This window comes from Scyliorhinus torazame, chromosome 6, assembly GCF_047496885.1.
Source record: "Scyliorhinus torazame isolate Kashiwa2021f chromosome 6, sScyTor2.1, whole genome shotgun sequence".
Classification (NCBI taxonomy): Eukaryota; Metazoa; Chordata; class Chondrichthyes; order Carcharhiniformes; family Scyliorhinidae; genus Scyliorhinus; species Scyliorhinus torazame.
In genome coordinates, this window is record NC_092712.1 from 197,409,870 (window position 1) to 197,427,583 (window position 17,714).

Genomic DNA, 17,714 nt, shown 5'->3' on the forward strand with positions numbered 1-17,714 from the left:
ATCAGTAGAGGGAGACACAAAATTAATGTTTTGAGTTAAGGTGACTTTTCTTTGGAATGTTCCAAGACTCTCTCCGTAGATGCTGCCAGATTTTCCAGCACATTCTGTTTTTATTTTTTATTTTATTTTCATTCATAGCTTGTGGACATCGCTTGTTGGGTCAACATTTATTACCCATCCCTAATTGCGCTTGAACTGAATGGTTGCTAGAACATTTCGGAGGGCAATTAAGAGTCAACCACGCTTGTGGATTGTGAGTCGGGTAGCCTAGACCAAGTAAGAGTGGCAGATTTCATTCCCCAAAGGGCATAGTGAACCAGACGGATTTTTTCTAACAGTTGACAATGGTTTCATGGTCATCATTAGACTTTCAATTCCAGATTTGTTTTTTTGAATTTGAATTTTTCCATATGCTGTGGTGGGATTCGATCCTTAGTCCCCAGAGCAATTATCCTAGGTCTCTGGATTTCTAATGACTAGCTAATGAGGTTTTGTTTCAATTCATTACTTTTTTTTCCTAATAGTTGCTGTTGACTCGTGCCTCGTCAGTCTTTTCTCCACAACGAGCAAGCTTATTTCCATGAAACTATGGCCGGAGCGCGCCCCCACCTGCGGGTTTCCCGGTGGTGTAGGGTGACCTCAATGGGAATTCCCATTGGCAGCAGTGGGAACAGAGAATCCTGCCACCAGCGAACAGTGCGCCGCCTCCGAGAGACAATCGGCTGGAAGTTCCGAGAAAATCCCCTATATTTCTATTTGGATTTCAGGTTGTAGAATTTATTGCTCTCTACTCTACGGTACAACATGACCACAAGTACAGCCACTTGCTGAAACTTAGTCTTTTGTCTTAAGTTTCCACTTAGGCACTGCCTCCCCTCTTTCCACCGGGGAGGCAGTGGTGTTGTGGTATTGTCGCTGGACTAGTAATCTAGAGATCCGGAAATATGCGCTGGAGACCCGGGTTTGAATTCTGCCATGGCAGATGGTGAAATTTGAGTTCAATAAAAATCTGGAATTGAAAGTCTACTGGTGACCATGAAACCATTGTTGATTGTCGTTAAAACCCAAGTGGTTCACTAATGTCCTTCAGGGAAGGAAATCTGTCGCCCTTACCTGGTTTGGCCTACACCCTAGGTCCACAGCAATGTGGTTGACTCTTAAATGTCCTCAGGGATGGGCAATAAATGCTGGCCAAGCTAGCGACACCCATATCCCATGGACGAATAGTTTAAAAAAAAAAAATTGCAATCTGTTAACACAATTGTGTGGGTCAGTGATTTTTGAATTACACCCCGAGAATGCAATTTACTCAGCTGAAATGAAAAAAATAGTCAATTGCTAAGGTATAGGATCTCACTGTGCAGTCCCATGGTTGATCTCGGTGTTTGGTATTCCCCAATTTCGGGTGCAGACTCTTTTTCTTAGGCTATCACCCGCTAACTAGTATGATTGTCCGCCTAAGAAACTATGTATTACGGCCATGGGTTATGTGGGTCCTTGTATAACTGATGAGCCTGATCCTAGAGCCACATTTTTAACCGCACACTTGGCAGGTGTTTCCGGTGTTGGGGATCGGTCCTCTGACTCTAGATGGCTGGGTTCCTTTTCTGGACCTCCTCTTGCCATCAGGAGACCTCGAATAATGGTGCCCCTTCAATCAGGAGTTTCCTCCATTGACGTCTATGTTGCATTTCTTGAGGTAACTCTTCAATGTGACTTTGGAGCACTTCCTTTGTCCTAGTGTTTGGAAGCTTTCCTTGACCTGGGCAAAGACGATCTGCTTTGGCAATTGGCACTCTGACATCCTAAGCACGTGGCCGGCCCAGCGGAGTTGGCTTCAAATGATGGCCTCGATGCTGGTGCTCTTGGCTCCTTCAAGGACGCTGATGTCCGTTGGCCTATCCTCCCAGCTGATGTGCAGAATCGCTCACAGACAGAATTAAAAAAAATATATATATTTATTAAAGTTTTTTAACACAATTTTTCTCCCTTACAAACCATAACCCCCCCCCCCCCGTAACAAATAAAACCGAGAAATCGCGCAGAGCGAGATATATACATGGCAAAATGATATATTTACACAGCTTTGTACACTGGCCCTCACCCGTACGTGCCAGTTTCCCCAACCCTTCATGTTATCTCTTGCTCATCCCCCCTCCCAGGATTTCCCCCCCCCCCCCCCCCCCCCCCCCCAAGGTTGCTGCTGCTGCTGACCGACCTTCCTCTAACGCTCCGCGAGATAGTCTAGGAACGGTTGCCACCGCCTGTAAAACCCCTGCGCAGACCCCCTCAAGGCGAACTTAATCCTCTCCAACTTTATGAACCCAGCCATATCATTTATCCAGGCCTCCAGGCTGGGGGGCTTCGCCTGCTTCCACATTAGCAAGATCCTTCACTGGGCTACTAGGGACGCAAAGGCCAGAATGCCGGCCTCTTTCGCCTCCTGCACTACTCCAAATATTGCTAGCCCCCAGCTTGGCTTGACCCGGACTTTCACCACCTGAGATATTGCTCCCGCCACTCTTCTCCAGAACCCCCCCCCCAGTGCCGGGCATGACCAAAACATATGGACATGGTTCGCTGGGCTCCCTGCGCACCTTCCACATCTGTCCTCTACCCCAAAGAACCTACTCAACCTCGCCCCCGTCAAGTGCGCTCTGTGGACCACCTTAAATTGTATCAGGCTGAGCCTGGCACACGAGGAGGAGGAATTAACCCTACCTAGGGCATCAGCCCACAAACCTTCCTCGATCTCCTCCCCCAGCTCCTCCTCCCATTTACCCTTCAACTCTTCTACCAGCGCTTTCCCCTCTTCTTTCAACTCCTGGTGTATTTCCGACACCTTGCCCTCCCCGACCCATACACCCGAGATCACCCTATCTTGAACTTCTTGTGCCGGGAGCAACGGGAATTCCCTCACCTGTCGCCTCACAAAAGCCCTCACCTGCATATATCTAAAGGCATTTCCCGGGGGGCTCACAGACAGAATTGATGGTACCTCCAGAGCCTTGAGGTGGCGTCTGTATGTAGTCCAAGTTTCTGAGCTGTAGAGAAGAGTTGGGAGGATAACTAGATCTTGGTGTCAGCGCGAGTGTCGTAGTTGTCAAAGACATTTGTCCTGGGCGTCTGAAGGAGGCACTAGCGGATTGGATACGATGTTTGTTCCTAACTTCCTCCTTGGTTCAATTGCTCTGTTTTATTACCTTTGCTCTCGAGTCGCCAGGTATCTTTATGATACCGCCACGAAGTTCAAGTCCGAGTAATGATCAATAACCCAATACACCGATTAGTAAGATTCAAATCCAAGCACATTTATTATACACCGTAATCGCTACTCATGCACAAATTCTACGTCCAAGCTACTTCTACAATTAACAGGCCTATACTTAACTTCGGACTGGCCCACCAGGTCAGGAAAACAAATGGCCTTTCGTTCGCGTTCTGAGTCTGCGGGATTCGAAGTTGGTACGGATTGGTAGCTAGGAGCGCCTATCTCGTAGCGAGCGTTGAATTAAGACTTACTTCTGTCGGCGGTCACTGCACCGGTCACGGTCAATGTTGGTTTGTGTTGCTGGGTGACCCGGGCAGGACGAAGAGGTGAAGAGAGCGATTTGAACTTGGGGCTTAACTCTTATAGTCCCCAGGGGCTTCCCGCCTTTCGGGGCGGACCCTGTACCTGGTCCCAAGTGATTGGACTTTGTCCCAAGCGCTTGGTTCGATTTCTCCAATACTGGAGCGGTTCCCTGATCGATGGGCGGTCTTGAGGTGCTCGTTCACCTCCTTTGTGTTGGCTCCTGCTGCCGCCGAGGAGTCTGGCTTTGCTTTGTGTGTCCAAAATGTTACTACTTGTTCCCGGGGATTGCTCATCAGTATGCAGATGGCTGGTACATTGTTATGGTGATGGTCGCTGGTATCGATGTTGCCTGGCCTTTTGCAGAGTTTTAATACACAGCAAACGTGCACCTGCTGGTTTCTGTCTTGTTGGCTGACTTTCCCATCAGCCTTTGCCGTTCGCCACTTTAAATCGGGAGTTGACCAATTTAGGTGGCTACATGTTGGAACTCCAGCTCAATGTCAGCCTTAGAGGAGAGGTGGCTCCTCAGGTTGGGAAATGTCCCACATTTGGGAGGGTTTCTCCATTTGATCTTGACCGAGGGAGAGACTGGATCCTGCCCTGGACTAGATTGGTAAAGGACTTGAGTCTTCTTGAGGTTGAGGCTGAAACCGATTCTTCAGTATGCTTCCGCGAAGGTGTCAAGCATGGCTTGGAGATTCTCTTCTGATAGAGTGGAGATGGCAATGTCATCCTCATAATGAAGTTCCACAAGCGATGTCAGTGCCGCTTTCTTCTTGGATTTCAACTGGTTGAGGTTGAAAGGTTTTCCGTACATCCTGTAGTCTATGTCCACTCCACTAGGATCTTGTCCTTGAAAAGGCAAAGGATGATTGCAGTGAAGATGGAGAAAAGGGTGGGTGCAATGACACAACTCTGCTTGACTCCAGTCTCGACCTCAAAGGTTTCTGTCTTATTTCCTTTGGTGAGCACTGTCACCGACATCTTGTGGAGGAATCGGAGGATGTTGATGAATTTCTGTGTACAGCCAGCCTTTGACGGGGTCTTCCATAGCACTTCCTGATTGGTCAGATCAATGAAGGCCATGTAGAGTGGTTAATATTGCTCCAGGCAATTCTCTTGAAGTTGCCAAGCAGCTAAAATCATGTCTGCTGTTCTACGGTTTGGTCGGAAGCCACACTGGTTTTCCAGAAGGATTTCATCAGAGACTGGGAGAATGTGGCTAGCGAGGATTTGGACGATGATCTTCCTGGCAGTGGAGAGTCGGGAGATTCCTTGGTAGTTCCCACAATCTGCTTTCTCTCCTTTGTTGAAGGTGGTAGTGATGATGGCATTCCTGAGGTTGGCACGGATTTCTTCTCTCACTCAGATTTTTAGGAACAGCTGATGGGCGATGACGGGTGATCACTTCCTGTACAAGTTTTAAAATCTCCACTGGAATCCTGTCCAGTCCTGTGGCTTTTGCATTCCTCAAGTGTTTAATGGCGGCTTTGACTTTGTCCACATTGGTGGGCATCCAAGATCATCTTTGGGGAGTTGGGGGATTTTCTCAAACACGTCTTCATCTATGATTGTATCATGGTTTAGAAGATCTTTGAAATGTTCTCTCCATCGAAGACCAATGTTTTTTTTGTCTCTTAAAAGAGTCTGTCCTTCCTCCGCAGTTTGAGGCTGGGGTGTTGGGTCCATATATTTCTTTGGTGGCACAGAAGAAGCCCCGGGTGTCGTGCTTGTCGGCGAAGAGTTGCAACTCCTTAGATTTCTCAGTCCACCATTGGTTATTGATTTCCCTACTTCTTTGTACCTCCGCCTTGGCTGATTGATGAGTTACCTTCCTTGCCTTACTGGTTGTCATTTTGCCAGGTGTGGAGATCTTTCCTCTTCTTCTCGATGAGGTCTTGGATGATGTGGTCATTCTCGTTGAACCAGTCTTGGTGTTTCCTGATCTTGTAGTCGATGGTTTCTTCACAGCTTGCTGTGATGGCTGTCTTCAACTCTTTCCAGTTTTCCGGCACTCCATTAGAATGGACACTTGGAGAATTTGGAGAAAACATTGTTGAAAGTTCACTAGTCCTGCTCTTGAAGCTGCTAAACGTTGATCTTTTTCTGAGCTGTTTCTTCATCTTCCGCTGCTTCTAATGGTGTTTGAAGAGGAGCGGATGAGCAGGCGGTCTGTCCGGCAGACATCTGCACTCATCATTGCTTTGGTGATGAGGACATCCTTTCTGTGCCAAAAAGGTGCAGACGAGGCATACGAAGACCTGATTTTAGGCAGAAACCAGTTCTGATGTTCGCTGTTACCCTTTGGATTTGCTCTGTTCCTTAGTTGGGCTTTGAACAGATGTTGGAAACTCTTGTGCTAAGTAAATTGGAATTTCATTAATGTTCTAGAAAGAAGGTAAATATTGCAAAAAAACCAGAGGCAACATAAAGAAAAGCCTACGTAATATGTCATTAGGGTCTGGAGATCTACTGCCTGACAATGTGGTGGCTTCCAAAAGGGAATTGCTAATTATCTGAAGAGAGAAAACAACAACAGATTATTGGAGAGGTTTGAGTTACTTTTAGGAGAGCCTGCATGATCTGTCAAAGGCAGATCGTGCTTGACTAACCTAATTGAATATTTTGATGAAGTAACAAAGAAGGTTGATGAAAGCAATGGATATTGTCTGTGGATTTTAAGAAAATGTTTGACAAGTACTACAAGTACTGGTCAACACAATTTTGAAAAATGAAAATCGCTTATTGTCACAAGTAGGTTTCAAATGAAGTTACTGTGAAAAGCCCCTAGTCGCCACATGCCAGCGCCTGTTCGGGGAGGCTGGTACGGGAATTGAACCGTGCTGCTGGCCTGCCTTGGTCTGCTTTAAAAGCCAGCAATTTAGCCCAGTGTGCTAAACCAGCCCCTGCATGATATTTTAACTGCATGATAAAGTTGGAGAAGCTGGAGTTATTCTTGGAGCAAAAGGGAGTGAGGGAAGATTTGCTGGAAGAAGATTATGACCAGTTTAGATAAATTCGGCAAAGAAAAGCTATTTGTATTAGCTAATGGTGCGTGGACTCGGGGACACAGCTTTATGGTTTTTGGCAAGAGATGGAGGGAGAATGTGAGATCTCAGCAAGTGGTAGCTCGCCATGACACTCGGCATTGAAACACTTGAAGGGCATGAAGTTGCAATACTTAGCCACCAAACATGGCAGGAGAAGTTGTGGATGGTGCATTTAATAAGTGAATTTGTAATATAATTTTAGTCTTAATTACTGCATTACAATGTCTTTGACCCTAAAAAATTGATTTTATAAATGTGGGGTCTCATTCATTCAGAATTTAATTTGTGAGACTTGGGGAGGGATGTATCCGAATGGGAAGTCCCATAGTGTGATTAGTTGGGTGTTTTCTGGCACTGGGGAGTGCCGAGAAACTATGCTATTGAATGGCCATTTGGGTAGATGGGGGGTCTCAGCAGGGAAAGCGCGGCCAAGGTTACACTTGGTCCCGTTTTCTGCACTGAGGAGCTGCGGTCGCTGGAATTCCTTGGTTCATGGAGAGATAGCGTCCCGATCCCTTGACCCCTCTGTGACTCCCGAACCTCCCCAAGCCCCAACTCGCCATAAGGGGATCCTTGGCTCCCCTGCGCATGGCATCCCCGGGCCCAATCCCCGTCATGTGAAAAATGGCAGCTTGGTAGTGCCAGCCTGGCACCCTGGCGGTAGATCGGGTTGAAGGGATATGGACAATAAGTGGGAGGTGGATTTGAGACTAGAAAGAGATCAGCCATGATCTGATTGAATGGCGGAGCAGGCATGAAGGGCTGAATAGCCTACTGAAGAGCCTGGCTGTTGCTTGACATGTTCGTTTTCATGGTCTCCTCTCTCTCTCTCTCTCTCTCTCTCTCTCTCTCTCTCTTCCTCTCCTACACTCTGGGTGAAATGTCGGATGGCCGAAAGTTGCCACTCGAAGGTCTGTGCTCACGAGCAGCATGCACCATTCCTTCTTCATTGACCACAAAATCTGCCACATATGCATTTAAAAAAATATTTTTATTCAATTTTAGCAAATTTTCAACAAACTCCCCCCCACCCCCCCTTACAGAAAAAAGAAAAAAGCATAAAACACACAGATCAACATCGTACACTTATATCGCAAATTCCCCCAATGTACAAACCCCCCCCCCATGAAACAATACCGAACACATACCCGAACCCCCCCCCCCCCCAATTTCCCGAGGTGCTGCTGCTGACCACCCAAAGTTCCGCGAGAAAGTCTAGGAACGGTTGCCACCGCCTGAAGAACCCTCGCAAGGCAAACGTTATCCTCTCCAATTTAATGAACCCTGCCATGTCGCTGATCCAGGCTTCTACGCTTGGGGGCTTCGCATTCTTCCACTGTAACAGAATCCTCCGCCGGGCTACCAGGGACGCAAAGGCCAGAATACCGGCCTCTTTCGCCTCCTGCACTCCCAGCTCGTCCGATACCCCAAATAATGCTAACCACCAGCACCGCTTGACCCGGGTGTTCACCACCTTAGACACAGTCCTTGCAAAGCCCCTCCAAAACCCATTCAGTGCCGGACATGCCCAGAACATATGGGCGTGGTTTGCTGGGCTCCCCGAGCACCTCACACACCTGTCCTCTGCCCCAAAAAACCTATTCAACCTCGCCCCTGTCATATGCGCTCTGTGAAGAACCTTAAATTGTATCAGGCTAAGTCTGGCGCAAGAGGAGGAAGAATTAACCCGACCCAGGGCATCAGCCCACAGACTCTCATCTATCTCCTCCCCAAGCTCCTCCTCCCATTTACCCTTTAGCTCCTCTACCGAGGCCGCCTCATCTTCCTGCATCTCCTGATAGACCGCCGAGACCTTGCCTTCTCCAACCCACACCCCCGAGAGCACCCTATCTTGAATCTTACGTGCTGGAAGCAGCGGAAATTCCCTCACCTGCGTCTCACGAACGCCCTCACCTGCATGTACCTGAAGGTGTTTCCGGGGGGCAGCCCAAATTTCTCCTCCAGCGCCCCAAGGCTCGCAAACGTCCCATCTATAAACAGGTCCCCCATTCTTTTAATTCCTGCCCGATGCCAGCTCAGAAACCCCTCATCCATTCTCCCCGGGACGAACCGATGGTTCTCTTGGATCGGGGACCAAACCGAGGCCTCTACCTCACCCCTGTGGCGCCTCCACTGCCCCCAAATTTTCAGAGGAGCCGCCACCACCGGACTCGTGTGTTAGACGTTTTAGTTGCTGTGATATGAAGAGTCTAAAGTTCTTGTTCCTTTTCGCCAAACACCATTTATTTCACTTCCACAGCCTCTGCACAAAACTCTTAACAACACACCACCTGACTCAATGGCCACCTGAAGCCCCTTTACATATCGGTGTCAATCATTGGATACTTAACATAAATGAGACAACTAATTGCAATGTCTCTTAATGCATTACTTAACTCTTAACCCATTACTTAACATCGTGGAGTACCTTGACAGCGGGAGCGGCAGCTGTGCCGTCACCAGCGCTCTCAGACTCGTGCCCACACAGGACGCCATCTCCGGCCTCTTCCACGCCGTCCCCTCCCCCTCCATTATCCACTTACAGACCATCGCCACATTGGCAGCCCAGTAGTACCCACATAGATTGGGCAATGCTAGCCCTCCTCTGTCCTTGCTACACTCCAGAAACACCCTTTTTACCCTCGGGGCCTTATTTGCCCACACAGATCCCTTGATGCTCCTGCTGATCCGTTTAAAAAAGGCCCTTGGGATCAGGATGGGAAGGCACCGGAACACACAGAGGAACCTCGGAAGGACCGTCCCTTTCACCGTCTCCACCCTACCCGCCAAAGACAGTGGTAACATATCCCACCTTTTAAACTCCTCCTCCATCTGCTCCACCAGCTGCGTCAAATTGAGCTTGTGCAGGGCCCCCCAACTCCTAGCCACCTGGATCCCCAGGTACCGAAAGCTCCTTTCTGCCCTCTTCAGTGGAAGCTTGTCTATCTCCCTTCCCTGGTCCCCTATATGTATCACAAAGAGCTCACTCTTCCCTACGTTAAGCTTATATCCGGGAAAGTCCCCAAACTCCCTGAGGAGCCGCGTAACCTCCGGCATCCCCTCCACTGGGTCCGCCACATACAATAACAGGTCATCGGCATACAGTGACACCCAGTGTTCCTCTCTTTCCCCCCCCCCCCCCCCCCCCCCCCCCGAACCTGTCCCCTCCAGTTCCTGGACTCCCTCAGTGCCATGGCCAAAGGTTCAATTGCCAATGCGAACATCAAGGGGGATAGGGGACACCCCTGCCTCATCCCCCGGTACAGCCGAAAGTATTCCGACCTCCGCACTTCCCAAAGATACTCCCACTCCACCCTATCGAAGGCCTTCTCCGCGTCCATAGCCGCCACTACCTCCGCTTCCCCCTCCACTGCAGGCATCAAAATTACGTTGAGGAGCCTCCACACATTGGTGTTCAACTGCCTACCCTTCACAAATCCCGTCTGGTCCTCGTGAATCACCCCCGGGACACAGTCCTCAATTCTGGTAGCCAGTATCTTCGCCAACAACTTCGCGTCGACGTTGAGGAGCGAGATCGGCCTGTACGACCCACACTGTAATGTGTCCTTGTCCCGCTTTAGGATCAGCGAGATCAGCGCCCTGGACATTGTCGGGGGCAGGACCCCCACCCCCCCTCGCCTCATTGAAAGTCCTCATTAGTAGTGGGCCCAACAGGTCCATGTACTTCCAGTAGAATTCCACCGAGAACCCATCCGGCCCCGGGGCCTTCCCTGCCTGCATGCTCCCCAACCCCTTAACCAGCTCCTCCAGCCCAATCGGTGCCCCCAGCCCAACCACCTGCTCCTCTTCCACCCTCGGGAACCTCAGCCGGTCCAAATATCGGCGCATCCCCCGTCCGGGGCTCAGACCTATACAGCTCCTCATAAAAGTCCCTGAATACCCCATTTATTCCCACCGCACTCTGCACTGTGTTCCCCCCTCTATCCCTCACTCCCCCAATCTCCCTTGCTGCCTCCCGCTTTCGAAGCTGATGTGCCAACATCCGGCTCACCTTCTCCCCTTATTCATACACCGCCCCTTGCGCTTTCCTCCACTGCACCTCTGCCTTCCTGGTAGTCAACAGGTCGAATTCGGCCTGGAGACTTCGTCGCTCCTTGAGTAATCCCTCCTCGGGGACCTCTGCATACCTCCTATCCACCCTTAATATCTCCCCCACCAATCTCTCCCTCTCTCTCCTCTCCTTATGGACCCTAGTAAAGATTAGCTCTCCCCTGACCACCGCCTTCAGCGCCTTCCAGACCACTCCCACCTGCACCTCCCCATTGTCGTTCGCCTCTAAATATCTTTAAATGCACCCCCGGATCCGCCCGCTCACCACCTCATCCGTCAACAATCCCACATTGAGGCGCCACAGCGAGCGCTGGTCCCTCTCCTCCCCCAACTCCAGCTCCACCCAGTGCACCTTGGCCGCCGCCGGCCTTTTACCCTTATTGGACCTGGAGCGGTCCAATGCTGGGTCCAACACGGGGTTGAAGTCCCCCCCCCCCCCCCCATTATCAAGCTCCCTGTCTCCAGGTCTGGAATCCGACTCAACATGCGCCTCATGAATCCGGCATCGTCCCAATTCGGGGCGTATACATTCACTAGTACCACCCGCACCCCCTGCAGCTTACCACTCACCATCACGTACCGACCTCCATTATCTGCCACGATGTTCAGCGCCTCAAATGACACCCGCTTCCCCACCAAGATCGCCATCCCTCGATTCTTCACGTCCAACCCCGAGTGGAAAACTTGCCCTACCCACCCCTTCCTTCGCCTAACCTGATCTGCCGCCTTCAAATGCGATTCCTGGCGCATAACCACATCTGCCTTCAGTCCCTTCAGGTGCGCGAACACACGGGCCCTCTTGACCGGCCCGTCTCACATTCCAAGTTATCAGCTGGATCAGGGGGCTTCCCCCACCCCCCAGCCGACTAGCCATCTCCCTTTCTAGACCAGCCACATGCCCGCGCCTCCCGCACCCTCCATTTCCCCCAGGCGGCGGACCCCCGACTCTCTCCAAACTCCAGCTCCCCTTTGGCCAATGCAGCAGTAACCCAGTTCACCCCCCCCCCCCCCCAGCTACGTCTCCCCCCCCCCCCCCCCCCCCCTCCCCCGTAGCTGTATTGCTTCCCCCATGGCACTCCCGTAAGTCTGCTGACCCCGGCCTCTCCCGCCACTCTGTCGACCCCCCAGTGTGAGAATCTCTCCTCCCCCTCCTGGCAGTCAGCATGCACTCCTCTCCAACACCGCCCTTCCCCCGGCCCCGCCCCCTTCCTTCTCTAGCGTGGGAAAAAGCCCGCACTTTCCACCAAGCTGGCCCCGCCATCTCTGGCGCAGCTCCCTTTTGCAGCCTTATCTCAGCTCCCCCATCTCGGGCCTCCCATTCCCCCTCCCCCTCGGCGGGACCCCGTCTTTCCAACCACCGACGCCCACACTCTCACACAACCCCCACTTCGAACCATTTACTCAATCCCACCCAGCACCCAAAGAAAACCGAACAGAACATCCCCCAAAACACACTAACCACAATAACCCCCCCTCGACACCGCCTCGCAACAAACCTTCAGTCCGTGTCCAACTTTTCGGCCTGGATAAAAGTCCACGCCTCCTCTGGCATCTCAAAGTAATGGTGTTGGTCCTTAAACGTGACCCACAATCGCGCCGGCTGCAGCATCCCGAATTTCACCCCCTTCCAATGCAGAACCGCCTTAGCCCGGTTGTACCAGGCCTTCTTCTTGGCCACCTCCGCGCTCCAGTCCTGATATATATGGATCTCTGCGTTCTCCCACCTGCTGCTCCGCTCCTTTTTAGCCCATCTCAGGACACACTCCCTGTCCACAAGGCGGTGGAACCGCACCAATGCCACCCGCGGCGGCTCATTAGACTTGGACCTCCTCGCCAGGACTCGGTGAGCCCCATCCAACTCCAGGGGCCTCGCCCATCAGCATGTTCAGCATCGTGACCACGTATGCTCCAGCATCCGACACCTCCACTCCCTCCGGGAGACCCAGAATCCGAAGGTTCTTCCTCCTCGACCGATTCTCCATGTCTTCAAACTTTTCTTGTCACTTCTTGTGCAGCGCCTCGTGCGCCTTCACCGCCAGGCCCAAGATCTCGTCCTCGTTCTCCGAGGCCTTTTGCCGCACCTCCTGGATCGCCGCCCCTTGGGCCTTGTGGGTCTCGACCAGCTTATCGATCGATGCCTTCATCGGCTCCAGCAGCTCTGCCTTCAGGTCCGGAAAACAGCGCTTGAGGAACTCCTGCTGCTCTTGTGACCACTGCGCCCACGCTGCCTGGTCTCCACCCGCCGCCATCTTGGTTTTCCTCCCTCGCACTTTTCGCTGCACCAAAATCACTTTTTTCACCGCTCCACTCCTGGTCCAATCCATACAGTGCCGGGGGAATCGTACTGTCACCATCCCACACTGGGAACCGTCGAACAAATGCCGCTGGGGCCCCTAAAAAGAGCCCAAAAGTCCGTTTCTGACGGGAGCTGCCGAACGTGCGACTTAGCTCAGAATAGCCGCAACCAGAAGTCCAATATATGCATTTTAATAATTAAAATGAGTTAATTCAATGAAATTGATATGTAGCTTAATTCTAATGAGATTCTGATGAGTTGGGAGCTATTGTATCTCTTTCTTCCTCAGGCACTGTGGTTAGCACTGCTGCCACACAGTGCCATGGACCCAAGTTCAATTCCTGCCTTGGGTCACTGTCTATGTGGAGTTTGTATAACTGTGTCTCTGTGGATTTCCTCCAGGTGCTCCAGTTTCCTCCCATAGTCCAAAGATGTGCGGGTTAGCTGGATTGACCAGGCTAAATTGCCCCTTGATGTGCAGATTAGGCTATGGAGTTGCAGGGATAGGGGAGGGTTGACAGGGTTGTATAAATGGGTAGCTCATTCAAAAGGGTCGGTGCAGTGTCGATGGGCCGAATGGCCCTATTCTGCACTCTAGGGGTTCGATGACTCTATGAACTATTAATATTGTTGGTGCAACCTACATATATATAATGATGAGAAATAAAGAACATCTGACCCGATCATATTTTGGACAGTCTTGAGTAAAGGAAGCCTCTGCCTTCTGTCCTACGCTCCTGCTTTCATTGCAGCCTTTTGCCTCCCCATATTGAATCTTAGGCCAAAAAAGGGTGTCTCACTGCCTTTTAGTGTCTGTTTCTCTAATTAAAAATCTGACTGGTTTAACTGTTAGTTAAAACTGACAATCTTCCCCTAACACCCCTCGCACCAGCCGTCTCCCGAGTCCACAGGCCAATGATCTTTGTTGAGTTCAGACTAATAGAATTGTCACAGTAACAGTACGTATGAACAGTGCCGGGAATGGCAAATTTACTTCCATTAAAAGCATATTTTAAAAATAACCAATTACATGATAATTTCCTTGCGGGGGGCGGGGGTCAGAAATCCAAGAGCATGACAAAGTGAATTGAGATTGTCTGTAGTAGACTAATTTCCTAGCGTTAGTACTTGTCGTGGAAATTATAATAAAGTCAAATTCTTCGAGGTTCGATTTAAATAAATTTATTTTCACAAATATTTGCGGAGAGAGGAGTGGTCTAGCTGCATCGCCATTCCACAGCACTCTGAGATTCGACCAAAGAAAACATATCTTTATAGTCTGAAATAACAGCTTGAAGTAAACAGCCATGTTTATATTAAATAGACCTTGGAAAATACGTGAGATGAAATACGTAGTATGTATGTTTTTGCCCTTGGCTAAAAACAACTCCAGTACGCATTTTGTTATCTTTCGGAGGACAATATGTTATCATAATAAGGCCGAGACCAAAATATTAAGCAGTACTTTGTTTAGGTTACCTGATCTACTTATTTTTGTTCAAAAGCAGTGTTAAACTATAGTCCAGCATTTCCCAGCATGCTTCTAAGTGGGCAACTCGTTAATTTCCCTTCCACAGTACTGAAGAGTAATTTTTCCTCTTTCTTTTAAAGGATCCTAAACTGCTGACTCTGGTGTCTAGATTGATATGTTTCAACCCAAATGACAGATTGAGAATGGACCAAATGTTAAAGGACGACAATTTTTTGGAGATCAAAACTCCTGACACTGTTCATGAAGAGACCAAAACCTCTGTATCAGATGAAGCCATCGTGACCAATGTATTTACAGATGAAACCAAGTCAGAATTGGGTGAAACTTCAACATAAAACCTTACTCAGATTGATCTTTTACAGCTTATTTTCATTAATTAATTGTGTCAAATATGTTTGTTTCATTCAGAATTCTGATAATGATAGTAATGGAAGGGGGAGCTGATGAGTCTGCCTCTCAATGCTCGGTACTACTTTGGTAAAGTGTTCCCCATGAATAACAATAGTGGGGTAGAGTTATTTTCATTTATATTGTTTTTAATACTCTCCCTTAGGTTACTATTTAATTTGAGAAAAATCTAGGGCCCTTGCAAAAAAAAAAAACTGGAGAATGAACAGTCCAATCTTTTTTTTTAAAATTTAGAGTACCCAATTCATTTTTTTTCCAATTAAGGGGCAATTTAGCGTGGCCAATCCGCCTACCCTGCACATCTTTGGGTTGTAGGGGCAAAACCCACGCAAACACGGGGAGAATGTGCAACCTCCACGCGGACATTGACCCAGGGCCGTGTTTGATCCTGGGACCTCGGCGCTGTGAGGCAGCAATGCTAACCACTATGCCACCATGCTGCCCAAATGAACAGTCCAATCTATGTTTATTGTTGTTGTCATCGTACACAATTATTTTTAACCAGGGGACAAATTGAACTGCTCCTGATGTGTTCTTTTCAATGATTAGGTGAAAATGCTCACTGGTGACCTCTGTATAAAGGCAAGCTGCTGAAGTTGTTTTCTGCCCGGGCCAGAACCTTTTGGTGTAGAGGTGGCGGTCGGTGCAGATTTGTGCCACTAATGGGGGACTTGTATTGTGTATTGGTTTAATGTGTACTTTTTTGTGAAGGATAAAGGTACTTGGCCTTCAAATAATTGTGAATATGACCAAGGGGATTTTTTTTTAAAAACATGGTTACAGCAGAAGTAAAAGCAACATGTGTGCCCTTGAGGAGGAAGAACGAGGCGAAAAGAATTGCATAACTTTGTTTCAGAAGGAAACAATAAAGTCAGTCATTTCAGTTTAATATTTTGTGTTGCAATGTGTTGGTCTATTCTAACAGTACACTTAATAAAGAATAAAATTATCCAACTGCTGTTGTGAGTTCAATAATCTAGTCCCTAACATGTCAAATGTTGAAGGTAGTAAATGGGCTGATTCCTTCAGAACAAATGTCCATTTGAAGTCACTTGGTCCTGAATATAAGGAGGTTCTTGGGAGTGGACATATACATGTTTTAAAGATGGGAGAGATGTAACAAAGCAGTGAGATTCAGGAGGATAATTTCTGAATGAGGTCATTGGCAGCTGAAAACTGTTGGCCTGTGGATGAAACATTGCATGGGGAAGGGTACTGTGTGGTTGAATGCTGGGACATAGAATTGGACATTTTTGCAGGAACAAAACCTGCACAGTAATATTCTAATCATTTTCTTGCGCACTTCACCACCACATCTCATATTCCCTTCCATCTACCCTCCCTTCTGTGTATGTCACTGAAAAAGCGTTCTTAAAATCACTTACAAGTGCACTTTCTAGATCATATTTGTCTAACCTTTCATTCTCCATTCACCTCCAGCAGCTGTCAATCTGCTGAAACACTCTCCTGTCCACCTTTGGTGCCCTGGTCCCCATCAATACCTTTACTCTCTCTGCCGCTCTGGTTGATCTTCACAGTGCAATCCCCAATTTTGGTTCTGGTCCAAGGGGTTGAGACTTTTTTATTCGGGTATTGCGCAACTGTTTTAAGCCATCTCCCACCAGATCTGGCTGGAGCACATCCAATGCTTTTGGGTCTCACTCTCATGTTACATAGCATTACATAGTCCTGAATTTCAGGATAGCGAGCACTCGGCGCCCATCAGTCTGAGGGTTGGCAAGGAATGCATCCCTGCTGACTTTGACAGGCCCCTTGCATTTTAATAATCTTTATTATTGTTACAAGTAGGCTTACATTAACACTGTAATGAAGTTACTGTGAAAAACTCCTAGTCGCCACACTCCGGCACCTGTTCGGGTACACAGAGGGAGAATTCAGGATGTCCAATTCACCTAACAGGCACGTTTTTCGGGACTTGTGTGGGTGGAAATCAGGGTACCCGGAGGAAACCAAGCAAACACTGGAGAACGTTATGCTTAATCGAGTGTTGATTGGCAGCAGGCGGCACTTCCGTTCACAATTGGACTGACATCTTATTGTCCCAACAGCTCTCCAGGCACAGTGGTACAGTGGCTGGTAGAGGTACTGAAACGCTATGCCTGACCCTAAGTCCCAGGACCACACAGGTCGTCCCAGGGAAGGATGGGCAGGCAATCTTGTTGTTGTCAGGGCCGAGTTCCCAGCTCCCTAAGGAGAGGGCGTACCCAGTCGGAAGAGGCCGCCTGATTGCGGCCCCCATACCCTCGCCACTTTCTGCCAGAGATCAGTGATACCTTTTCAGGTTCCCACCCTCGGTAATCGGCCGCCCAGTAGCCTAAAAAAATTAGACTGGGTGGGAAAAGACCCTTAAGTAGCCCCCCCCCCCCCCCCAAAAAAATCCCTCGGCTCTGAACCAGCCGGAGCGTAAACAGCTGGCCATAGAAACGGGCAATTCAGCCAACTGGTCCATACTAATTCCTTTAATTACCTCTTCCCATCTTGTTCCTGTAGCTTCCCTTTTGGTTTCTCCTTCATGTATCCATCAAGTCTGCCCATAAGTGAATTAATGCCATTTGTTTGAACCAGGGGACACTGATTTTCACATTCTTACCACTGCTGAAATGTTTCCATTTTTCTGTCTAGTGGTTCTGGGTGTTTAATATTTGTTATCTTGGTGTGTGAACCTGCCCACAAATGGGAACAGTTTTTCCATGTCCATCCTATCAATCCCTTTGTAGATTGAAGCATCCAATCAAGTTTACTCTGTTTCCATTTTTTTTTTGGAAGAAGGGGCGGAATTCTCCGCAATCGGCGCGATGTCTG

The 17,714-nt window shown here is 49.1% G+C and overlaps 1 protein-coding gene across 1 annotated transcript in view; it reads left to right on the forward strand.

Annotated features, from left to right (window-relative positions):
* Nucleotides 1-15,845, forward strand: part of stk31 (serine/threonine kinase 31) — a 228,886-nt gene extending 213,041 nt beyond the window's left edge. The window contains 1 exon segment of the mRNA XM_072509268.1: nucleotides 14,603-15,845. Coding sequence (XP_072365369.1) covers nucleotides 14,603-14,818 — 216 coding nt within the window. The 3' untranslated portion in view covers nucleotides 14,819-15,845.
* Nucleotides 15,846-17,714: the final 1,869 nt, after the last annotated feature.